The sequence below is a fragment of the Hipposideros armiger genome, unplaced genomic scaffold, assembly GCF_001890085.2.
Source record: "Hipposideros armiger isolate ML-2016 unplaced genomic scaffold, ASM189008v1 scaffold_1396, whole genome shotgun sequence".
NCBI classification, from domain to species: Eukaryota; Metazoa; Chordata; class Mammalia; order Chiroptera; family Hipposideridae; genus Hipposideros; species Hipposideros armiger.
In genome coordinates this window covers 147,715-174,363 of record NW_017732746.1, presented here as the reverse complement: position 1 = coordinate 174,363, position 26,649 = coordinate 147,715, and the positions used below count along the sequence as shown (strand labels likewise).

At 38.6% G+C, this 26,649-nt stretch overlaps 1 protein-coding gene across 2 annotated transcripts in view; it reads left to right on the top strand.

Moving 5' to 3' along the window:
• LOC109377424 (adhesion G protein-coupled receptor E2-like) overlaps positions 1 to 26,192 on the top strand; it is a 35,011-nt gene extending 8,819 nt beyond the window's left edge. Inside the window, exons 5-18 of one of the 2 annotated variants that reach the window (XM_019633764.1) lie at positions 5,069 to 5,215; positions 5,427 to 5,473; positions 5,600 to 5,677; positions 6,113 to 6,290; positions 8,480 to 8,587; positions 8,779 to 9,002; positions 9,215 to 9,394; positions 13,235 to 13,432; positions 13,679 to 13,914; positions 18,623 to 18,689; positions 19,089 to 19,180; positions 20,161 to 20,329; positions 20,413 to 20,523; positions 24,445 to 26,192. In XM_019633764.1, coding sequence (XP_019489309.1) covers positions 5,069 to 5,215; positions 5,427 to 5,473; positions 5,600 to 5,677; positions 6,113 to 6,290; positions 8,480 to 8,587; positions 8,779 to 9,002; positions 9,215 to 9,394; positions 13,235 to 13,432; positions 13,679 to 13,914; positions 18,623 to 18,689; positions 19,089 to 19,180; positions 20,161 to 20,329; positions 20,413 to 20,523; positions 24,445 to 24,456 — 1,847 coding nt within the window. In that variant the 3' untranslated portion in view covers positions 24,457 to 26,192. Of the gene's footprint in view, positions 1 to 5,068; positions 5,216 to 5,426; positions 5,474 to 5,599; positions 5,678 to 6,112; positions 6,291 to 8,479; positions 8,588 to 8,778; positions 9,003 to 9,214; positions 9,395 to 13,234; positions 13,433 to 13,678; positions 13,915 to 18,622; positions 18,690 to 19,088; positions 19,181 to 20,160; positions 20,330 to 20,412; positions 20,524 to 24,352 lie in introns of both variants that reach the window. The other variant, XM_019633765.1, reaches the window with a different exon arrangement.
• Positions 26,193 to 26,649: the final 457 nt, after the last annotated feature.

Sequence of the window (26,649 nt, the reverse complement as noted above, 5' to 3'; positions counted from 1 at the left end):
TAAGTTTAAGAGGTTCTCCTCCCACACCACTGCCTAGGTTACAGGCAGAAAAAGCTGTAGTAAATATTGTTTAAGCTCCACTCTATTGGTTTCTAAGTTAGCAAAAGACTATCAAATTTGTCTCTTAATTAGAAAAGAGAAAGATTAGCTTGGGGCCAAATAAATTTGAAGACACCCAACACTTACTCAACACTGTGACCACAATCACATGTCTTCCTCATTTCTCACACACAAACTTCTCTAAGAAGGAACTTCCCCTGGGTGAAGACATAGCAGAGATGCCTGATATATCCTAAGGCCAAAATAACTTCCCCCTGGGTGTGGCATTTAGAACAGACCTACCACCCACCCCACAGGTTGTGGGCAATACTGAAGCTGCCCTGGAGGGTAGAGCTGTGGCTGCAGCCATAGAAGGTCAAGGAAAAGCATTAGTCAGTGGGTTTGTGGGCTTGGTGAGCTGGATAATCACAGCTTCAGGTTACTCATCAGACTCCTGCAGCAACACTAAGGACTCTACCAACACCACTTGGCTGGAAGCAATTCCAAGATTCCTGAATGGATCACTGTATTTGTTTCCTATTGCTGATATAACAAATTACCACAAACTTAGTAGTTGAACACAATGTAAATATATTCTCTTACAGTTTGGAAGTCAGAAGTTTTAATATTTTTTTATTTTTTATTACAGTTGACATACAATATATTAGTTTTAGATGTGCAACATAGTGAGTAGACATTTATATGACTGAAGTGATCCTCCGATAAGTCTAGTATCCATCTGATGTGATACATAGTTATTACAGAATTATTGACAATATTCCCTATGTTATACTTTACATCTCCATGCCCATTTTGCAACTATCCATTTGTACTTCATAATCCCTTTCCCTTTTTCACTGATCTCCCCAACCCCCCTCCCATCTGGCAACCATCAAAATGTTCTTCATATCTATGAGTTTGTTTCAGTTTTGTTTGTTTATTTTGTTCTTTAGATTCCACATATAAGCAAAATCATATGGTATTTGTCTTCCTCTGTCTAACTTATTTCACTTAGCATAATACCCTCTAGGTCCATCCATGTCATTGTAAATTGTAAGATTTCATTTCTTTTTATGGCTGAATAATATTCTATTTTATATATATATATATATATATATATATATATATATATACCACTTCTTCTTTATCCATTCATCTAGTGATGGACACTTAGGTTCCTTCCATATCTTGCTTACTGTAAATAATGCTGCAATAAACCTATGGATGTGTATGTGTTTTTAAATTAGTGTTTTGGGTTTCTTCAGATAATACCCCCCAGAAGTGGAATTACTGGGTTACTGGGTTCTTCTTTGTCTCTTGTTATAGCCTTTATTTTAAAGTTCACTTTGTCTGACATAAGTATCGCTACCCAGCTTTATTTTTTGTTTTGTTTCCATTTTCACAAAATATATTTTTTTATCCCTTTACTTTCAGTGTGTGTGTGTGTGTGTGTGTGTGTGTGTGTATGTGTGTGTGTGTGTGTGTGTGTGTGTGTGTGTCTTTCTATCTGAAGTGAGTCTGTTGTAGGCAGCATATGTAGGGATCTTGTTTTCTTATCCATTCAGCCACCCTATGTCTTTTGATTGGAGCGTTTGGTTCATTTACATTTACATTTAAAGAAATTGTTGGTTCATATGTAGTTATTGCCATTTTATTATTCATATTTTTTTCTTTCTGTTCCTAAAGACATCCCTTTAACATTTCTTATAATACTGGTTTGGTGGTGATTAATTTCTTTAGCTTTTTCTTGTCTGGGAAGCTTTTTATCTCCTTCAATTTTAATGATAGCTTTGCTGGGTAGAGTGTTCTTGGTTGTAGGTCTTTTGTATTCCTCACTTTGAATATTTCATGCCAATCCTTTCTAGCCTGCTGAGAAATCAACTGACAATTTTATGGGAGCCCCCTTGTAGGTAACTAACTGATTTTTTATTGCTGCTTTTAAGATTCTCTCTTTGTCCTTACCCTTTGGCATTTTAATTATGATGTGTCTTGATGTGGGCCTCTTTAGGTTCATCTTGGTTGGGATTCTTTGTGCTTCCTGGACTTGTCTGTCTATTTCCTTCACCAGGTTAGAGAAGTTTTCCATCATTATTTTTTCAAATAAATTTTCAATTCCTAATACCTCTCTCTCTCTCTCTCTCTCTCTCTCTCTCTCTCTCTCTCTCTCTCTCTCTTTCTCCTCCTTCCAGTACCTCTGTGATGTGAATGTTGGTATGCTTGATGTCCCAGAGGCCTTTTAAAGTATCCTCATTTTTTGGATGCTTTTTTTTTCTGCTCTGATTGGATATTTTCTGCTATCTTATTTTCCAAATTCCTGATTTGATCCTCTGCTTCATCTAATGTACTGTTGATTCCTTCTAATGTATTTTTAAAATTTCAGTTATTGTATTCATCATTTCTGACTTTCTTTTTATGTTTTCTATCTCCATTTTTATGTTTCCTATCTCTTTGTTAAAGTTCTTACTGAGATCATTGAGCATCCTTATAACCAGTGTTTTGAGTTCTGCATCTAGTAAATTGCTTGTCTCCATTTTATCTAGTTCTTTTTCTAGAATTTTGTATTTTGTTCTGTTCTTACATTTAAAACATGTTTCTATGTCTCCTCATTTTGGCTGCCTCCCTGTGTTTGTTTCTGTGTTAGATAGAGCTGCTACATCTCCTGGTTTTGGTAAAGTGCCCTTATGTGGTAGGTGTCCTGTGGGTCCCAGTGGCACAGTCTCCCTGTTCACCTGAGCCAGATGCTCCAGATGTGCCCCTTGTGTGGGTTGTGTGTGCTCTCCTGTTGCAGTTGAGCCTTGATTGCTGTTGGCATGTCAATAGGAGGGATTGACCCTCAGGTTGATTGGTTGTAAGGACTGGATATGACTACAGTGGAGGAGCTGTTGTGCAGGGGCTGACCCTCCTGAGCAGGATTCACTTTAGTGGGGCTCTGGTGCCTGCTCAGTCTGTCCTTTGTATGTGTCATTTGTGGAGGTGGTTGGGTGGTGGGTGTGGTCTGAAGCTGGACACTGGGTGTGTTGGTTATGGGGCCTATTGGGAGGGGCTTTGGTTCAGGCCAAGGTCAATGACTGCCTGTGCCCTGCCCAGACTCACTTGGTATGTGCTACAAAGTGATCTGCAGATGGTTGCCACTTGTGTTGGGCTTGGAGGTAACTTGGAGAGGCTAAGCTGTGAACTGAGGCTGTTGTCACTAGTGCCTGGCTATGGACTGCTTAAGAAGAAATACAAGGCATGCCTAGGTCAGATGCTGCTTGTTTGGGTTTTGTGAACCTTTGAGAGAATTTAGGGAAGTCTGTAGCATGAGCCAAGACAAGAAATTTGTATGGGAAAGTCGCTGGAAGTGGCTTAGTTGGGCTCAAGAGATGGGTGGGGATGGGGCCACAGGAAGTCACCATGTCAGGGTGAAGGTTGTTAGCCAGGTTGATGGAGACTCAGATATGGCCACCACCTGTGCATGCTTGTTGGGTGGGAGGAGGGCTTAACAATGGAACATGGCTTCTTATCAGCACTTCTGTCTGGGAGAAAGCTGCTCCTTCAGCCCTCACATAAGGCCAGACAAATCAGTTCCTCCCCATATGTCCCTGCACTTTTCAATCTGCTACCCCGGTGCTGGAGCTCAGAGCAAGTGAGTCCTCCAGTGATTAAGTCTGTGCATGGGCCCTTTAAGAACAGCAACCCTCCATCTCACTCAGCCACAATCTCCACTAGTTTTCATAGACAGAAGTTATGGGGACTTCTCTTCCTGGCACTGAGACCCTGGGCTTGGGACCCTGGTGCAGGGCTGGGACCTCTCGCTTCTCAGGGGGAACCTCTGCAGCTGAGATATCCCTCCTGAATTTTAACCACCACATGTGGTTACAGGACTAGCCTGTTTCACATCTGCACCTTTCCTACCAGTTTTATTATGGCTTCCCTGATATATCCTTAGTTATAGGATTTCTGTTCAGCTAGATTTCAGGCGATTCTCAATGATGGTTGTTCTGTAAGTTAGTTGTAATTTTGATGTGGTCATGGGAGGAGGAGAGCATAGTGTTTACCTATTCCACCATCTTTATTGGAAACCGGAGATCAGAAGTTTTAAATGGTTCCTTCTAGAGGATCTAGTAGAGAAACTGCTTCCTTGTCTTTTCTAGCTTCTAGAGGCTGCCTGCATTCCTTGGTTCTGGGTTCCTTCATCCCTCTTCAAAGCCAAAAGCATATATATCACCTATTCTCCTCTCTGACCTTCTCCCTCCAACTTAAAATGACACTTGTGATTACACCAGGCATACACAGATTAACCAGAATAATCTTTAGTCTCAATATCCTTAATCACAAAGTTCAAAATTTCTTTTGAACAAAAGGTAACATATTCATACATTCCAGGCATTAGAATTTAGACATATTTGAAAAGGCCATTATTCTTTCTACTATATTCACCATCCACCAAGCAGCCCTGGCCTGAGATCACACACACACACACACACACACACACACACACACACACACACACACACACTCACGTAGTTCTTGTCTTGCTCCCCTTTCTGGAATGTAGAGGGCATCAAACTCCTTCTGTGAAGGACCAGGTAGTAAATATCTTAGGCTTTGGAGGCCTCAAGGTCCCTGTCACAATTACTCAACTCTGCCATTATAGTGTGAAAGCAGTTATAGACAGTGCATAAATAAATTGGCATGGCTGAATTCCAATAAAACCTTATCTACGGATATTGAAAGTTAAATTTTATATAATTTTCATATGTCACAAAATATGGCTCTTTCTTAGATACTTTTGGCCATTTAAAAATATAAAAACCATTCTTAGCTCATGGACTGTACAGGAACATGCAGCAGGTGAGTTTGGTCTGAGGACCATAGTTTGCCAACCCTTGCTCTGAGTGCCATCACCAAGTGGTATCTACTTCAGCTATGATGGACTCCTTGATGCCTAGAAAAGCTGGTGGAGAGTAATAAGATTGGGGTTGGTGATTAGAAGGGAGGCCTTAGCATGGCTTGGATAAGGGACCAATTTTCTTTTTTATGTCTCCAGATGTGGATGAATGCAGCTCAGGACTACACCAATGCCACAACTCCACCCACTGCATCAATGTGAGGGGAAGCTATAAGTGCTACTGTCACCATGACTGGGTGACCAGGTCTATGCCTCCGAATGATCTAAACACCACAATCTGTAAAGGTATATGGTCTTGACACATACACATGCGTGCACATATAAGCACCCACGTGTGCACACACACACATGCATGTATTCAAACCACATTGTCACATATGTGCATGCATGCACACTCACAAGAGACAAGTACACACATGCATACACACATATGCATACACTCACAAGCATGCACATACACACATGCTAATGGTTGTCCTGCCCTTTTTCCCTACAGAGGTCCCCTTCTCCTCATGGAAACCACCTTCTGGAGTCAACAGCCAGGTAGGCAAGGACTCAGCGGAAGACCAGGAAACAGACAGACCCTTGCCAGCACTATCTTGTGTCTTTACCCTCTCCCCAAGCTCCTCTTCATGATCTCTGATCTACCCACATGTCCCCTCTCCCCAGAGCCTCTCCCGCTTCTTTGACAAAGTTCAGCAGTTATCTCAAGACTTTAATCCAGCCTTGGCCAAGAACAGCATCCAGGTAAAGTCAGAACCAAGAAAGTGGCAAGATATGGGAATAACATATAGACCTGGGTCACTTTGGTAGTTGTGCAGCCAAGCTCCCATGTAGTGGACACTGCAACTGGCCTCTCACCCATGATGGAGAGAGGACTGGGGCACGCTGATATCTACAAGCACTTTTAAAGATACTCAGGTCCACTAGTTTATCAGGTTCTTTCCCTATTGTTGATTCTGGACTTTGGGTTTATGTCATCCTTTGAAATTCCTGGCCCAAGTTGACCTCTGAGTGGCTGATATCTAAACAGCATGGATCATCTGAGGAATTGAATTAAGTGCCATTGTTATTTTCCAAATAAACAGTTTGTAGGGAAAGTTCTCTGGGGCTAAATAATCAGGGTCTTCATGCAACTCACTTGGGCTGTTGCCCACTGGCTCTGTGTCCCCATTCCCTCAGAACCTCGTGCAGGAGGTGGATGAGCTTTTGGAGACCCCTGGGGACCTGGAGAGCCTGCCCCTCTCAGAGCAGCACTGTGTGGCCAGCAACCTGCTCACTGGCCTGGAGGACGTTCTGAGAGGGCTGAGCCAGGTCTTGCCCGATGGGCCATTGACTCTGCGTGCTCCTGCAGGCACAGGTAAGTACCTGGGTCTGCACCAGGCTCCTGCTCCACCTGTTCACCATCTAATTCCTCCATCTTCCTAGAGACTGCCCCATTGGAGTCAAGTGACCATGCTCACATCTCAGAATTTTATTTAAAAGAAGATATTACTCATATAATAAAATAAAGTCCTGCAAAACTAAGTCCTTTATTTGTTTCAAGCACAAAGCTTAAAATTATTTTAATGATAAGCAAAAATAAATATATACAAATATCAATGATAAGCACATCATTTAATACATCATTTATATAATTATAACATAAAATACCAGCAATTCAAAAATAAACACTGCTTGCAAATGAACAAAATGGAATTAATCTTGAAACATTGAAAATTACATATTATTTCATCTTTTATTTATATATTTAATATAAATATATACATATATATGTAATGGTTTATTGAGGAACAGTGCGTTTTCCCAGGGCCCATCAGCTCCAAGTCAAGTAGTTGTTTCAATCTAGTTGTGGAGGGCGCAGCTCAGTGGCCCATGTGAGGATGGAGCCGGCAACCTTGGTGTTATGAGCACTGCGCTCTACCCAACTGAGCTAACCAGCTGCCCCTTATTTAATCTATTTTAAGTACAATCTTAAATAACATTACATCAATGGTTTCATTATTGAAAAACGTTTATTTTTGTGCAATTTTCTCAGTGCTTTTAACAGCTATACTGCCCAGGGGGATGATGAAGAGAGAATTAAAAACTGGCCACAAATATTTTCCTCTGATTCCTTCATCCTCAAATAATCTGGTCATTGCAATTATTTTATTAATGGTGCTATTTTTGCCTCAAAGACAGCATTTCCAGACTTTTTTAATTTTAACTTCACTATATGTGGATGGCAATTACTAGGCACGCTTACTTTGATCAGGTGTTTTTCAACAGTTTTATTGGGATATAATTTACATACCATAAAAAGTACACCTTTTAAAGTACATAGTTAACAGTTTTTAGCATATTTACAAAGTTGTGCAACCATCACCACTAAACTAATTATAGAACATTTTCATCATCCCAAAAAGAAATCCCATTCCCATTAGCTGTCACTCCCATTCCTGGAACCCCCACCCCCTGGCAACCACTAATATTCTTTCTTCCTCTACAGATTTACTTACTCTGGTCATTTCATATAAATGGAATTATATAATATGTGGTCTTATGTCATTGACTTCTCTCACTCAGCATGTTTTTGAAGTTCATCATGTTGTAGCATGCCTTAGTGCTTCATTTCTTTTTTATTGCCAAATAATATGCCATTATATGGTTATACACATTTTATTTATCTATTCATCAGTTAACAAGCACTTGGGTTGTTTCTGCTTTTTGGCTCTTATGAATTAACATTCATATACAAGTATTGGTGTGGATATACATTTTCACTTCCTTTGGGAAGATAACTAGGAGTGGAATTGATGTGACATATATTATAGTAACACCATGTTTAACATTTTAAGAATGCTAAACTTTTTTTCCATTGTGGCTGCACCATTTACATTCCCACCAGCAGTGTATGAGGGTTCCAACTTCTCCATATTGTTGCCAACATTTGTTATTCTTTGAGTGTTTTATTATAGCCATCCTAGTAGATGTGAAGTGGTATTTCATTGTGGTTTTAATTTTCATTTACCTAGTAATTAATGATGTTAAATATATTTTCATGTGCTTATTGGAACTTTCTATATCTTCTTTGGAGAAATGTCTATTCAAATCTTTTACCCATTTTTAAACTGGGTTATTTGTCTTATTGTTGAGATTTAAGAACTCTTTGTATATCCTGGATACTAGACCCTTGTCAGACTTTGAATTGCAAATTGCCTACATCAGGTTTAACAGTAGTGTTGTATACATCTAAAATTTTTAAACCTTTGAGCTATAGTTAGAATTGTCATTGCAACAGAAGCCTTGCCTTGTCCATGAGCATATTCCTCCATTACTTGAGATCATGCAGTTTTAGTAAAATACTTTTTAAATAAGTGCAACCTTTGAAAACACTAGGTTTCCAGCTTTTAAAAATTCTCAAGTAACAGTATTAAACCAGCCACATTACTCTTATTTTAGTACTTAAAATGTATGTGATTTACCAGCATACCGAAAAATCTAATCTCAGTATCGCAGGCAATAACCTGACTTCTCCCATCCCTCATGCCATCGCCACCACTACAGAACTTTCTCTGAAGGTGCAGGAGCAAGGAGTTGGAGATGTCACCTTGGGCCAGAGCCAGGCAAAGATGCTGTTGAACTGGGACATGATGCAGGAATCCGGTGACTTGGGTAATGACTGAGATGGGGAGGGGAAGGCCACTGAGAACTTGCCATGAGAGAAGACATCCAGGATGTGACTCACAGAGAATTAAAAATTAAAATAAAGTGCAGAATGGGTAGGGCCACTAGGGAGAGTCCATGTGAGGAGGAAGGAGTCCTGGTGGTGAACCCGAGATGTCAACCTTGGCCTCGTCCTGCAGGCCCTTCTGTGGTGGGCCTTGTCTCCATTCCAGGGATGAGCAAGTTGCTGGCTGAGGCCCCCCTGGTCCTGGAGCCTAAGAAGCAGGCAGTTCTGCATGAGACATACAAGGGCTTGTGGCACAGAGTCTCCCCTGTCCTGCTCTCAGATGTCAACTCTGCCTTTCTGAGCAACAAGGACACCCAGAACCTCAGCTCCCCAGTCACTTTCAGTTTCTCCCATAATGTGAGTGCTGGTGGGATGGGGCTGTGGGTACAGAACGAGACTGAATCCTGGGCACAGCCTTGCTGCTCATCTCAGCCTTGCAGTTCAGGGGGCCTCGTCTACAGGTGCATCATTTTTTCCAGGAAAGTCAGCCTTTCCTGAGTCATCTTTGACTCAGCATCTCTGAGCACCAGAGCCACTAATTAGCTCATTCCTGTGCCCTGTTCCTACAGCTGGTAATCTCTGGGCCAAAGGAGGAGGTGCTCTGTGTCTTCTGGGAACGTGGTCAGGATGGATGTGGTCACTGGGCCACCACAGGCTGCTGGATGGTGGGCACCAGAAACACCAGCACCACCTGTCAATGCACCCACCTCAGCAGCTTTGCTGTCCTCATGGCCCAGTACGATGTGCAGGTGAGAGCTCCGAGAAGGACCATGAAATAGGAATGCTTGGAACTGCAGGGACCAGAAGGAGATGTGATAAGAGAGGTCAGAGGGGAGCCAGTAAGAGCAGTTGCATCAACAGCCAAACTATCCTTCTCTCCTGGCCAGGCAATATGGTTGCTTCTTTTGTGGGTTCACCAGGAATTGAGATTCACCCAGGTTACCTCAGGTAATGGGCATACACTTGGATATAAGAATGAAAACTCTTAACTAAATGGCCAGACTTTATGGGAATCCAGAAAAACTCAATCCTCCCCCCCTCAAAAAATGTGTTTCTTCATGACACTTTGTTATAGAATAGAGTGCATGGTGCAAGTTTCCTAATTTAAATTTTTGAAGAGATAAAAATATTTTCATGGTTTAAAACTCAAAAGAAACAGAAAGGGTAACATTGAAAAGTCTTATTCCCACCCATATTCCTCAGTGATCAGGGCCTTTCTTAGAAAAAATATCAGTTTCTTCTGAATCCTTTTAGAAGTATTTTATGTATAAACAAGCACATACACATAATATACAATTTTGTTTTCAATCAAGCCATTGCATACCATTCACTCTCATGCATTTTTTTCACTTAAAATATTTGAGATGTTCTATACCAGCACATAAAAGAACTTTCTCATTCATTTTTACATCTGTATAGCTTTCCATTTATGGATGTTCTATACTCTAACAAGTCTCAAATGATAAACATTTTCTTTTCAATATTTGGCTTCTACTTTGTTGCAATAACAATGATGGGTGAAATTTGTAGTTACAATTTTGATAGCTATTGCCACATTTCAACACATTTATATAGCTACTTAGTGGATTCCTTTACATTTTAAAGTTTGGTAATAGTACTATCATTCTTGGCTATTCCCCGCATCCACCCAGGCAAGGTGTTTAAGGGTATAAATTCAACTTTTCTTTTATTTTTGAAAATGATGTCTTGAAATCTATTTTTCAGTATTTGCTCTCTTCATTAATTTGGTTTTCTTCGTTGAAGACTTCAATTATGCATATTGTGGCGCTCCTTTGCTTAATGCCCATATTTGTGATTTTCCTCTGATTCTTTTCTACCTCTTTTTTAATGCTAATTTTGCTAATTTATTTTTTCTATTTCTGTTCTCTATGTTCCTCAAGCTGTGTTTCCATCAAGATCTATTCTTAATACAACTTCCTTAAATGTTGCCTTTATTACTGTAGAATTTTTTCCCTGCCATTTATTTACTTAGCTTTTCTCATACAAAATTTCATAAGACCTCTCTTTTCTGAAATCTTTCACTTCTGCTTTTGCTTCTTGCTTATAAAAGCAAGTTCTTCCTTACATATTCATGGTAAATAATATCACAACTTTTATTTGCTCTATGGTAACAGTTATTTGGTGAGTCTCCCTTCCTCTTTTTTTTCTTGTAATATTTTGTATAAATATTGTGGTTTTTTCTTCTGATTACTTATCTTTAAAGCAGATGGTTCCTGGAGGAGTTATTGTCAAGACATTTCTGTGAAAACATGGTTTTGGCTATATTACAATCTAGCACAGAGATTTTTATGTGAATTTTTAACATGTATCCAAACAAAATGAAATGTCACTAGTGAAGCTTTCATGAGCAAAATCTGTTTTCCTCCACAGGCAGTCAAATTTCTTTCTGCAAATATGGTCTATTTGTGCAATAATACACATAGCTTCAACTCCTCTGAATCTTCAAACCAATTGATATAAGGAAACTCCTGCCTGCATCATTCCCTCTATTATAATCATGAAACAGATTATTCCGTTTTCCTTCCATGTGAACCTCTAGTCAATCTTCTTTAATTTTAGCATCTCTTCCAATTGTTCTATAGTTTCACAGAAAATTGAAATGATGTTTTTATTTCTGGCATTTGGATTATTTCCAAGAAGAGGTGTGTGTGTGTGTGTGTGTGTGTGTGTGTGAGTGTGTGTGTGTTTACATGCATACACACAAACTTTGGGCCACCATCTTCAATACCAAAATAATTGACTTTTTTTTTTAGCCAAGCGTTTCTTTTAAAACTTGAAAAATACTTAAATTTAGAATGGGGAAAGATGGGAGGAGAAGAAGAGAGACAGATAAATGCTTATGCTTTTGTGGTTCATCTTATTTTTCTCACCCCAGGAATATTATTCTTTTTCAGCTTAGCAAATACAAATACTCATGAAGGTGACTTCAGGTAACTGGGGTGGGTAGGAAATCGGGCTAAAATGGAGCATCACTTCTAGGAAAGCAACATGTAAACCTAATAAGCTTAGTGATGCACAAATTTCAGGGTCAAATACAACTTTTATGAGTTCAGACGCTTAGTGTCTTGAAGGAGAGCTACCCTTGAAGGAGGTCTGACAATTAAATTCCTGAACTTGTTGCAATGATGTTGCTAACTTTTTTTTATGTCAGAGGGGTTATTCATTGTGAATTTGTACCAACTAGACAAACAGTTAACCAAGTTTGCTATTTGGAAGTGCTGAAAAGACTGCATGAAAAAGTTAGATGACCTGAACTTTTCACCAACAATTCATGGCTTTTGCATCATGACAATGCACCAGCTCACATGGCACTGTCTGTGAGGGAGTTTTTATCCAGTAAACAAATGACTATGCCCCCACCCAATGACTTCTTTCTTTACTCAAAGATAAAGGAAATATTAAAAGGAAGACATTTTGATGACATTCAGGGCATCAAGGGTAATACAATGACAGCTCTGGTGGCCATTCCAGAAAGAGTTCCAAAATTGCTTTGAAGGTGGACTAGGCGCTGGCATTGGTGCATAGCTTCCCAAGGGAAGTATTGGGTCATCGTGAAAGTCATGACGTATTTTTCTATGTTTTTCAAAGCAAAAATGTGTCATGAATTTCCCAACGACCCAATAATTCAAAGGTGACCATAGTGATATTCAGCAATGATGTATGTAGCACTTTTTCTAGGATGAGTTCACAAACTTAATTGTCTGGACTTATATTACATGAGTACCACTGAGTAGATAAGTTGGTCATAGGAGCTCTAGCTCCCTTCTAGACATCAGATCCTCAACTGATTCATTTTTTAATTGACTTTATTGGGGTACAGTATATTTGCAAAAAAATCAAATTATAATTATACAGTTCATGAGTTTTGACAATAATAAGCACCATGTAGCTACAACCCCAGTTGAGAGATAGACCCTTTCTATAACCCCAGAAAGTCCATTCCAATCTCAGTCAATGCTCTTGTCCACGCTCCCAGGAAACCATGGATCTGATTTTTATCACCGTAGTTTAATTTTGACTGTTCTAGAATAATTTAGTAGTATAGAATCATTCTCTTTTATGTCTGGCTTCTTTTGTTCAACATAATGTCTATGAGATTCTCCTATGTTATATTGTGTGTAACCATAGTTCACTCCTTTTCAATGCTCTAGAGCATTCCAATGTACGACTCCACCACAATTTATCTGTTCATCAATTAAAGGATATTTGCATTGTTTTCAGTCCAGGCTATTATGATTAAAGCTACTATGAACATTCTTAAACTTTCTTTTTGTGAACACTTATTTGCATTTCTCTTGGGTACATACTCAGAAATGTAATTGTCAGGTCATATAGTCAGTATATGTTTAACTTTATAAGAAACTGCCAAATTCCATTCCAGTACAGATGTTACCTTTTACATTCTCATTTAGCAGTATATGAGAGTTCCAAGTGTTCCATTTTGCCTACACTTGGCACTATTGTTTTTTGTTTGTTTGTTTTGCCATTCTAGTCTGTGTACTTTGAAAAGCACAATTTTACTCCAGAGCAGGAAAGTGTGACTATGATCTCTCTTCATTGGGTCCCAGGAGGAGGACCCCGCCCTGGCTGTGATCACCTATGTGGGGCTGAGCCTGTCTCTGTTGTGCCTCCTCCTGGCGGCCCTCACCTTCCTGCTGTGCAAAGCCATCCAGAACACCAGCACCTCCCTCCACCTGCAGCTCTCGCTCTGCCTTTTCCTGGCTCACCTGCTCTTCCTCACGGCCATCGACAGAACTGAGCCCAAGGTACTGACTCTGTCCCAAAAGACCCCCTGCCCTGCCCAGATGATGTGGAGTTCATGGGCCCATGCTGCATTGACACCTTAATAAAATGGTCTTGGGTTGCGGGAAGGTTAGAGCGGTGAATAGCTACTTTCACACTAAGTGAGGCAACTAGAAGACAAACTCTCTTCTAACAACCTCTTCACATACATCAGAGTTCTCCCCAATGGCAAGGTGTAGGAGAGGTCCTGGGACACACTTCTCCCCCAGGTGCTGTGCACCATCATCGCGGGTGCCTTACACTACCTCTACCTGGCCTCCTTCACCTGGATGCTGCTGGAGGGCCTGCACCTCTTCCTCACTGCACGCAACCTGATGGTTGTCAACTACTCCAGCGTGAGCAGGTTCATGAAGAAGTTCATGTTCCCTGTGGGCTACGGAGTCCCGGCTGTGATTGTGGCCATTTCGGCAGCATCCAGACCTCACCTATATGGAACGCCCAACCGGTAAGTGCAAATTCCCACTGTCTTTGTCTTCACCACATGACCATGGCCAGCAAAGAAACCAATGTAGTGCTTTAATTTCACAAAAATATGATGAATAGAGAAACACTCAGTAATCACTCCAAAGACGTCTTTCTGGTGGAATATTATCTTCATTCAAGTAACCGTTTTTAAGTCCTAGAGATTTAATTGTTTAAATATTAATTATATAAAATATTTAATAGTTATATATTTATATAGCATTGAGTATAATATTAACAATACACCAATATAATTTTAATGATTACTAATGATTATAAATTAATATATACTTAAAATAATTGAGGTGATAATTTTTGAACTTTTAGATTTAATTGCTTTATATATTAATTTTATATTATATTAATGACTTGGTATAAAATTAATTTCATCTTGTATATTAGTAAATGTATATTAAATATTTATTGCATTAATTAAGAAGACTTTTGTTTGGTTTTTACTTGTTTATTTATTTAAGATAGTTCTTATACAATATAATATTAGTTATATTAGTTTCAGGTGTACAGTATAATGATTAGACATTTTTACGCCTTACAATGTGATCACCCCACTAATTCTAGTAATCATCTGTCACTGTGCAAATTTATCACATTATTATTGACTACATTCCCCTTAGTTTTTTCACTCATCCCCCCCACTGAAGAGACAGTTTCATATCTTCTAGAAAGCAAAATCGAAATAAAGGGATGGCATTGGTTTGTGTAATCTATTTCTTCTAATTTTAAAAGAAATGAAGGATGATTTTGATGGTGAATAATTATTATTACCGAAAGTAAGATTTATAAGTAACTTCTGACACGCAGTCACTGTTTTAAATATTTTTCATTTATCATCTCAAATCATTCTCCCAACAACCCTCTGAAGTAGAAACTAGTATTATATGATGAGGAAATTGAGGCAAAGAAATTACTAGCATGGTCAAGATCACACAGCTGGTTGGTGGCAGAGCTGGGATCAAATCCACACAGTCTGGTGTTCACATCATTTTCCTATGCTGATAAAATTAATCTTCACCTGCATTGGATGAGCCCTGGCCAAATGACTTAGCATAATAGTCAGCAAACTTTATCTGTAAAGGGCCAAATACTAAATCTTTTCAGCTTTGTGGGCCATATGGTCTCTGTTGCAACTACTCACCTCTGTACTTGTAGCACAAAAGCAACCACAGACATTATGGAAAGGAATGAGTATCACCATGTTCTAGTTAAACACATTTACAGAATCATGTGGCAACCCAACTTGGCCCACAGGCTGTGGTTTACCAACATTGTCTTAGTAGCTTCTCTTTGACTCTTCTGGTAGATCCATCTAACTCTCTCCATGGTCTCACACCTCCCATGTCAGTGACAAGCCCCAATTCTGTCATTTCTATCAATGTGACCTTGACTTACTAACTCTGTTTCCTTAAGCATCAGATGCTGACATGTGGTCAACTGAGTCCCTATGTTGTTATGAGGAACAAGTTATGTAATGCAAATGAACCCTGACTTAGTACTCTTTCGGTTACTGTTACTTTTTTTCTATTTCTTCTTTCATGTCTCAATTTTTTTCACCTTATTTACAACTACTTATCCTTCATATATCAGCATAAACATAATCAGTTCCCTCAGGGAACCCTTGCAAACTATCTGAATCTTCTATACCCCAGACTGTTATGGATCCAGCTTCATGTACTTATAGCTCCTCATATTTGATCATAAAATTCATCATCTTGATTGTTACTATTATCTAATTGTTGACTTTCCCACATTTCTAAAGACCGAATCCAGCCTATGTTAATCATAATTGGGTCCTCAGAGACAATCACAGACTCTCATATAGAGGAGACATAATATTCATCCACTAAACCATAAATTAACTTATCAAATCTTTTTTTAATTAAAACATTGATGTTTATTTCTGTGGGCTAAGAATTAAAATAGATATTTTGAGAGAATTAAAATTTTTTAAAACCAATTTATTAAGTTGAGACCTACATGTAAAAAGCTGTACATAACCCCTGGCTAGATTCAGTGAGGAAAAAAAGAGAAAAGACACAATTTTTTAAAAATCAGAAATGAAAGAGGAGTTATAACAGATACCAAAGAAATACAAAGGATCAAACAAGAATACTATGAAAGAATATATACCACCAAATTCAATAACCTAGAAAAATGGACAAGTTCTTAGAAATATATAACCTTTCCAGACTGAATCATGAAGAACTGGAGAATCTAAATAGACCAATTAACAGCAAGGAAATTGAAACAATCATCAAAAACTTATCAAAAATCAAAGGTCTGGGACCAGATGGCTTCACTACTGAATTATACCAAACATTCAAGATGATTTAATACTTAAATAATGATTTAATGATTCAAAGATGATTCAAACTTTTCCAAAATATGAGAGAATAGGCAATACTTCCTAACTTATTTTATGAGGTCGACATTATCCAGATACCAAAACTTGGTAAGGATAACACACAAAAAGAAAACTGCAGGCCAATATATCTGATTAATACAGATGTAAAAATTCTAAACAAAATACCAGGAAATCGAATGCAACAATACACTAACAAGGTTATACATCATTACCACGTGGAGTTCATTTCAGGGGTGCAAGGATGATTCAACATAAGGCAAATCGATCAATATGATACACCACATAAACAAGATAAAGGATAAAAATGTTGTGATCATATCAATAGATGCAGAAAAAGCATTTGACAAGATACAACATCTATTTATGATTAAAACACTTAATAAAATGGGTATAGAAGGAAAGTACCCCTACATAATAAAGGCCATATATAACAAACGCTCAGCTAATGGTGAAAAACTGAAAGGTTTTCCTCTAAGATCAGGAATAAGACAAGAGTGTCCCCTCGCACCACTGTTATTCAACACAGTTGGAAGTCCTAGCCAAAGCAATCAAACAGAAAGAAATAAGAGGCATTCAAATTGGGAATGAAGATGTCAAATTGTCACTTTTTGCAGACAGCATGATTTTTTATATAGAAAACCCTAAAGACTTTTCCAAAAAAACTATTAGAAACGATAAACAGACACAATAAAGTTGCAAGATACAAAATCAATGTACAAAAATCCATTGCATTTTCATATACTAACAATGAAATTTCAGAAAATAATGAAAAAACAATTCCTTTTGCAATTGCAACTAAAAGAATAAAATACCTAAGAATAACTTAACAGAAGATGTGAAGGATCTATACACTGAAAACTACAAGACGTTATTAGAAGAAACTGAAGAAGACACAAACAAAAAGAAAGATATTCCATATCTTTTATATCCATATTTTATATCCATATTTTATTATATCCATATTTTAACATCCAAAATATATAAAGAACTCATACAACTCAACAACAGCAACAAGCAAACAATCCAATTAAAAATTGGGCAGACGACTTGAACAGATACTTCTCCCAAGAAAACATATGAAAGGCCAACAGATATATGAAACGATGCTCAATCATTTGCATTCACTAGCAAATGCAAATCAAAACCACAATGAGCTACCACCTCAAACCAGTTAAAATGACTATTATCAACAAGACAAGGAATAGCAAGTGTTGAAGAGGTTATGAAAAAAAAGGGAACCTTCATACACTGTTGGTGGGAATGTAAATTTGTACAGCCACTATGGAAAACAGTAAGGAAGTTCCTAAAAAAATTAAGAATAGACTTACTCTATGACCCAGCAGTCCCTCTTCTGGGTATCTACCCAAAAAAATATGGAAACAATGATCCATAAAGATATATATACCCCTATGTTCTTTGCAGCATTATTCATGGTAGCCAAGATATGGAAACAACCATAGTGTCCTTTGATAGGTGATTGGATAAAGAAGATGTGGTACATATATACAATGGAATACTACTAAGCCAAAAGAAAGGATGAAATACTGCCATTTGCAACAACCTGGATGAATCTTGAAAACATCATGCCAAGCAAAATAAGCCAGAGAGCAAAAGTCAAGAACCATATGATTTCACTGATATGTGGGGTATAATAAAACTGAAAGCAACAAATGAACAAGACAAACAAACAAAAACTCATAGACACTGACAACAGTTTAGTGGTTACCAGAGGGAAAGGGAAGTAACAAGTGGTAGAAGAGTGTAAAGAGAGTCAAATATATGCTGACAGAAGGCAATTTGACTTGTGTGGTGAACGCACAAAGCAATATAAAGATGATGTTTTATATAAATGTACACTTGAAACCTGTATAATTTAGTAACCAATGTCACCCCAATAAATTTAATTTAAAAAATAAAGTCAGATGATATTGTAGAAAAAATAAATATGTTGCTGTTTAAGGTGAAAAAAAAACCTGTGCATATTTAATGTGTAGAACCTGATAAGTTTGGAGATGCATATACTCCCATGAAATTGTTACCACCATCAAGGGCATACACAAAGTTTTAATTATGAAAGATAAATAAGTTTGAGAAATCAATATAGCATAGTGCTTATAACTAACTATTGTATACTTATAATTGACTAAGAGAGTAGATCTCAGGTTAAAGGTTCTTACTAAAAAAAGTAACTAATATTAATAATAAAGGAGGCAGGGGGAAGAATGGGAGAAAAGGGATATGTTTATTTATTGATTCTTTATCCACAAAGGCAAACACACCCTTCAGTTTCTTTCCATCTCTCTCATAGATGCTGGCTCCATACACACAAAGGATTTATATGGACTTTCCTTGGCCCCGTCTGCACCATCTTCTCTGTGAGTAACGGGTGACATCAGAGCATCCTTCCTGCCTGGCTGGGGGTCAGTCAGAGCAGGTGTATAAGGAGGGCTACATGCAGGGAGAGCAATTGTTCCAGTCTGCTAAGGACTGAGGGGGCGAACAAGAGGGACAATTTCAGTTTTAAAGGAGGACTGAAGATGTTTCCTGAGATGTTGGGTGTTCAGTGCTAAAACTTGGAAACTCCCATGCAAACTGGGACGATTTGGTCACCCGTTACAGGATAAGAAGGTGCCTGGGTTACTGGAGGTTTGGTCTGTTTTTCTATGACTGATATGAAATACGAAAGTTTCTTACCAGTAGTTCAGGTGTTGAATGAGTTAGGACTAAGGTTTAAGATGTGGAATGTATTCAGTAAGCCTGTGGGGTTTCTGCAGATTAACTTGGCTTTCTTTCTGATGACCTTCTGGATTCTGAAAAACAAGCTCTCCTCACTCAACAGTGATGTGTCCACCCTCCAGAACACGAGGTGAGATGGGTCAGAGGGGCACACTGCCCCCTACAAGGCATGGTCCAGGAGCAAGGCCACACGGTTCCAAGCTCCTGATGTCCTTTCACAGGGATTCTAATGGGGCTGGAGGAGAGAGGTGCAGCCGCCCTCCCTGGAAACCAGCTCAGATACTGTGGTTGGCTGCTGACACCCAAGCCAGAAACATTTCATTCCTGCATAACCCCAGCATGAAACTACCTCAGCTTCAGAGAGAATTGACATTGTCTTGATAAAGAGAAATTACTTCCATGGTCCTCTGAAAAACTTCTTAAAAACATTTACATCTTTATAACATTCTTAGGCAATCGCATCAGCGTCCCCAGAGCCCATTCACACTCACACCCTCATGGATGCTCTTCCCTTTGCCCTCTCCACTCCTCCACCTGGTGGAATCAGATGCCTCATCCAGGTATCACGTCTCTTAATAGACTAGGGACGTCCTTTGCTTCCCTCAACTTTCCACAGAATGAATGGCTTCTGTTTTGGGCAAAGCATGCCCTGAGTCAGTTCATAGAGAGTGAGAAGATGGGAACAATATAGGATGGGACCCAAGCAGAGGTACCTCACACATGTTATAAAAGACCATTTGTTTTAGCCTTTCCACTGGACTGTAAGGTCTATGAAAACAGAAATCTTGTCTTTGTTATTTTTAATGCCCAGGACCCAGCACAGAGTCAGGTACACAGATGGTCCTCAGAAATGTCAGGTAAATAAAATTAGGGACATTCATGAAACATCATAATATTTTTGAAACCCACATCGTGGAGTGTCACTACCATCCTCAGTCCAAGTCAAAATGCCATCGTGGACCCAAATAGTATTTCTGTTGAGGGCATCATTGAGGGTAAAGACCAAAGTTGATCACTGCTTAGTCAGAGGCGTCCATAAAGTGGAGATGAAAATGGCCTTGATTCTCTTGTTCTGGGTGCACCACGTGCCCCCCTTCTCCTCCTACCCAGGATGCTGACATTTAAAGCAACAGCTCAGCTCTTCATCTTGGGCTGCACGTGGTGTCTGGGCATCCTGCAGGTGGGCCCAGCTGCCCGCGCCATGGCCTACCTCTTCACCATCATCAACAGTCTGCAGGGCGTCTTCATCTTCCTGGTGTACTGCCTCCTCAGCCAGCAGGTACCACTGTCCGACTCCCTCTCAGGACTCTTTCCCTCCTCACTCCTCTCAGTGAGCTGACTCAGCGTGCTTTGCCTCTGCAGGTCCGGGAGCAATACAGGAAATGGTTGAAAGGGGTCAAGAAAACCAAAGCTGAGTCTGAAAAGTACACCCTCTCCAGCAGGGCCATGTCTGATGACTCCAAACCTAGCATGGTAAGATTATGCGTAGATCCCAGAGCACTTCACTAACTGATCCACTGAATACTTTCTGTTGATCACATTGGACAACCTGGGTGTATCGTAGGTGATGCCCACTGGATTGACTTCTGGACTAAATCTAGGCATTTCCCTGTCATGAAAGAAGGTCTTGCCTACTTTCATTCACCGTGTTTTTATGCTCGCCTGACCCTTACGTGTGACTATCTTCTCATTCCCCACACATGCAGAGCACCATCTTTGTGCAACATGATGCATGTGGTTTTGTTTGTTTGTTTTAAAGATTTTTATTGGGGAATTGGGGGGATGGGAACAGTGCTGGGGAATTGGAGGAAGGGGAACAGACAAGTTGCTGTCGTTTTGTTCTTCACTCTAGATGTGGAGGATGTTGCTTCACTGGCCCAAGTTGGCACCATCATTGCGCTCTTCCCTGGTGAGGCAGATCAGTCGCCGGCTTCTGGACAGCCACTCACTGCGGCTGCTGGCCGCTCACGCTGGCTGCTGGCCACACACGGTAGCCCATGGCAATCCACTGCCACAGGGACTGCAGCCTACGCCGTCGCCGGCGACTCATGGCAGCCCAGCTCCAGGTTGAGCTGTTGTTCAGCATCTTAGCTGTGGAGGGCAGTGTCACTGGCCCTCATATGTGGGATCCGAACCGGGGCCCTCTGGCATCCCAAGCGAGTTCTTAACCATCGCGCCACTCGGCCGGCCCTGGTGCATGTGGTTTTTAATTTTACTTGGTGAGAGGATACAAAGCACTTCCTCATAAGCAAGCCCAACAAGCAGGAACTAATGATCTGAAGCAATGGTGCTCAATCTTCTCAGAGTCACAGCACCATCCTTTATCCTAAATCATCCTAAGCCACCCCACTATAGAAAGAACATAAATGCATGATATAGTCGTAAAACTTAAGTGAAATAAGTATTGTTTGATTTGACTTTTTTTTTAATTCTGCAGTCATTCCTGGTATTTTCAGCACATATACACACCAAAAAGTCAGGAAGGGTAATTACAGAGGACAGGGGCAGGATCCCGGCAGTGTGGATCATACCAAACATTTTTATGTTCAGGTTTACAAACCTTTTGTATTTTTTGTTCACATGTTCTTCACATCAGCACTTGGAGGTAAGTATTTTGAAGTTCCCTTTTGGAGATAAAGAAAGTGAGACTCATGGGGTTTACATGAATCATGCAATGACTTTATCCTCTTCAACATTCCCCCAGCTTCACTGTGCCCACCCACCCCTGCCCCCCTGCCTGGCAAGCTTTCTGCATTTGTCTAACCCACTTGCTTGTTTACCCTCTATAACTACTACTTCACAAACCGTCTACTCCTTGAAGGTCTCATCCTTCTAATTCTTTCCTCTTCCCAGTGGATATTCCTACGAACTCCTTCACAGAGAAAATATAAGTCAGCAGGATGAAACTAGGTCAATTTTGTGCTCTTGAAACACCAGGCATTTGGCATCTGCTTCATTCTTCCCTCATTCCATATTGTTACCACAGACAAAATGTGCTTCCTACTTTTTAAGGCTAATCCTTCCACCTACACTTTGGTTCTGAGCCCTCCTGACTTCTCAACAAATTTATATCATTGCTCTTACAATCTCTCTCTAGTATATTCAGACTCCTGTTTGCAGCAGCGTTTTTCCTACTTTAATTTCAAGAGACTAAGTCTCTCTTATTAAAAATTATTAATATTAAAAATTGTATTCATTCCTGTCTTTCTCTACATACTCAAAACTGTATTTTATCTCCATTATTCCACCAAGAGACCTCTCTCTTAAGCCTCCAATGACCTCCACTGACAAATATCTTCTGTCCTCTTAGCAGGAATGGATGCTGTGGTTACTTCCTCCATTTTGAAATATTCCACATGTGTCCCTGGTTCCTCTGTGTCAACACCCCTTGGAATTTTTGCTATCTCTCTAGCTGAGCTTCCTTCATCTCTTTTACATTTCAACTACTGTACCTGTCTTGATTCTGGAAACATTACTATTCTCATTTATACCTTCCTCATAGGCAATCTTGTCTACATAAGCTGAATGCGCCATGCAGAAGGAAATGATGGCCAAATATATTTCTGTAGCCCTAAATTATCTATGAGCCTCACACCACTATTTCCATTTGCCTACGTGACCCTTCTCCTTAGATTTCTCAGGAGCAGCCCAACATATTCATAACAAAATTTACAATGATAAATTCCACCATCTTAATCCTCTTCAGAGTTTCTCATCTCTTTGAGTGGCATCTCCATCTATTTCCTTGTACCTGGAACATCAGGGAACTTATCCTGTCCCTATCCTGTTCCACCCCAAACCAATCCATTGCTAAATTGTGCCACAATTTTTTTCAGTAGTTCACAAATATACCCTATTGACATCATCTCTATTACCATCACCTTTTCCCTAATTTCAGCTGACCTCTTTCCTTGGCTGGATTGCAATATCCTCCTAAGTGGTCTCCTCATCTACTCTCCTCACTCCTCCAATAGTCTGCCACGTAAAATTCAGAGTTATATTTTCAAAACAAAAATTTGATCGTGTGCCACTTGCATAAAAATCCTCCAAATTCTTTCCAATTGTCCCTAGGAGCAAGACCAAAATATATGAAGGTTCCAAGTTTCCCCACATCCCCCCAAAACTTGTTATTGTTTTTCTTTCTTATACCTTAGGGTGTGTGAATTAGTTTTTTTTAAAAGGTGTTTATTTTACTTTATTTTTTATTTTTATTGGGTAACAGTGTGTTTTTTCCCAGACCCATCAGCTTCAAGTCAAGTCGTTGTCCTTCAATCTAGCTGTAGAGGGTGCAGCTCAGCTCCAAGTCCAGTCGCCATGTTCAATCTAGTTGCAGGGAGAGCAGCCCACCATCCTATGCGGGAATCAAACCAGCAACCTTGTTGTCCAGAGCATGTGCTCTAACCAACTGAGCCACCCGGCTGCCCCAATGAAGTAGTTTTTCATTATGGTTTTGATTTGCATTTCCCTAATATTTAATGATGTTGAGCATCTTTTCATGTGGTTATTATCCATTTGCATATCTTCTTTGGGGGAATATCTAGTCAAATCCTTTATTATTGAGTCATTTGTCTTTCATTGATAAGCTGTGAGAATGCTTTATATGTTTGAATACAAGTTTCTTATCAGTTATATGATTTGCAATTATTTTCTCCCATTCCATGGTTTGACTTTTACTCTCTTGATAGTATCAATTGATGTACAAAAGTTGTTTTCTATTTTTTTGTTCACTTGTTCCTTGGGTGTCATATCTAAAGAATTGCCTAACCCAAGGCCACAAAGATTTACAGATATGTTTTCTTTCAAGATTTTTATAGTTTTAGCTATTATGTTTAGGTATATTATTTATTTGGAATTAGTTTTTTAAATGGTGTGAGGTTTTTTAATATGATGTGAGATGCACATTCTTTTATATATAGATATCCAGTTATCCTGTCATCATTTATTGAAAATATTATTTTTTATCCCCCAATGAATTGTCTCGACCCTTGTCAAAATTAATACACCATAAATACAGTGGTTTAATTCTAGACCCTTGACTCTCTTCTATTAATCTATATTGTATCAAGTTTGAAATTGGGGGATTGACTCTACAAATTTTTTTTCAAGATTGTTTCAGCTATTCTGTGCCCCTTGAAGATCTATATAAATTTTAAGATGTGCTTGCCAATTTCTGAAAAATATTTAAATGAGATATTGATAAGGATTGTGTTGAGTCTGTAGACCAATTGGGGAGGGGTATTGCCGTCTTAACTATATTAAGACTTCCGATTCATGAACATGAGTTGTTTTTCCATTTCTTTAGGTTATTTGACTTCTTTACCAATGTCTTATTGTTTCCAGTGTACGAATGTTGCATTTTTGAACACAGTATCATTTTTACACCTTCTTTCTCAGGAAGAATTATAATGAACAGCTACACCAGATGGTCTTGTCTCCTGGAAAATGAGGAAAATTCTGAACTATCATTTTTTGGGCAAAGAGTATAAAAAATACTTCTTCATGTTTGTTATAAGTAACTCTTCATGACACCATTGTGGGAGAAAGTTTGACATTCAGTTGCTGAAGAATTTGGGTTTTCTGGTCTATACAGTATGCTCAGCTCACTCTCAGCACAGTCAAAAAAACTATGACCCAATTCTCCAGTTGCCTTGGGTTAAGCCCTCTACTTCAACCTTTTTGTATACAAATGTGTTCCTCAAGTCGAAGATATTTACTAAGGAATACTCAAATGACTTTCTTAAAATAGCATAAGAGAGGAATGTAATGTTCCAATACCTGCATATAGGGTAAACAACTAATTCCAGTTACCCAAGACATTCCTAGTTTTAACACTGAAAGTCCTATGTCCCAGGCAACTCCTCAGTGCCAGGCAACAAGGACTGTTGTTTACCCCTATCTACATGCCTCACTTTCTTCACTCTTCATTCATAAAAACTTACTGATTTACTTACTCAAAAATTATGTTTTTATTACTCACCATGTGCTGCATTCAGCTCACAACAGATTTAATTCCTGATTTCATAGAGCTTACATGAAATAAAAAAAACCTAGTTTCTTTAGTTAGAGTAAAATCAGATCTCTATGACTAGAACGTCTACATCTTTATAATTTATAATGTGATCTGTAGGAAAAGGTGTATATTGCTACTGCACATTTTGTAGCATGTACTTGTACAAAACATATTATTTCATCCTCGGCATGTGATCTACAAAAGAGCTAAATCCAGAGCAGTTACGCTTAAAAGAAATTCCCTTTGAGGTCCCACTTACCAAATTTGAATCAATTTGAACATCAAAGAAAATTACTATAAATGATTACAACATATTAAAATTTAAAATCCATGCATCCATAGTGATACTTAAAATATCAGCCAATAAATGTAAAAGATATGATAAAATGAGAAAAATCATGATTTTATTCAATATCCCATATGGCCACTAAAAGCATGGGGCATTCAACAAACCAATTAGTTTGGACACTTTTAAAGTCATTATCATTTTTAAAAGTGACTAGAGTCTTCCCTACATTAAAATAGAGAAAAATTATATAAAATCATATTCAATGTCAATTTTGCTGAGAATCTGGTTCAGATATATAGTTATAAATGACATTTTGGAGACCATTGGGATAATTTGAATATGTATTAAGCATTAAAAGTTATTATGAAATGTTTGTTAATTCTCTTGGGAATGATAATAGTATTGTGGTTATATAAGGAATATTCTTTAAATGCTTCAATATTTGTTGAAGAATTATTGAAGTTTCATGATGTCACCTGATGACTATCAAATGTTCCAGCAAGAAAATGTATATGTGTATGTAAATTGAGAAAGGTTTTAATGTAACGATATGTTGATAATTATTGAATCCAGATGGAGGGTATTTGAGTGTTTATTTTTATCATTCTTCCAAATTCTTTCTATGTTTAAAAAGGGTAAAAAGATGTGTCAGAAAAGTAAACAAATGTATTAATTAGTTATTAAATCATTAAAGTAATACCATAATAAATTCCTAGATGTCCAGCTCAAATGCTTTTACTCTGCAAATAATGTTTTATAAATAGATATTTTATGAAACTTTGAATTTACATGACTATGTGGTAATAGATTTAAATTAAAAATAAAATAAATTTATTTAAATATCAGAAGAAAATACAGGGGATCTGTATTTCTTTCTAGGAAATAAAAAATGCAAACGAGTATCTCTTCTAACCTAACAGTAAGAAAAATCCATAGTAACTACAAAATCATTCATTTTCTTGAATTCACAAGACAGCTGAGGTAACAGTAGCCTAAAAATCTAATGAAAAACAGGTTCATCCAATGAGAGACTACCAGGGGCACTGAATTGCCTATAGTGGAGAATGAAAGGAAGTAATCTGGATGCTATACAAATAGTAAAGAGGAATTCACCTACATTTTTAAATGAATTGCTAAAGGCCATGTGGGAAATCATGAGAGTACAGAATCTCTGAGGGAGTGGCAAGAATGTGGAGAGACCCTCTCTGAGGTGCAATCACATAAAGAAGGTCTACAGCAAAAGGTGGAGCAACATAAAAATAAAAATAAATGAAAAAAATGTTTTAAAAAACCTCTGTCA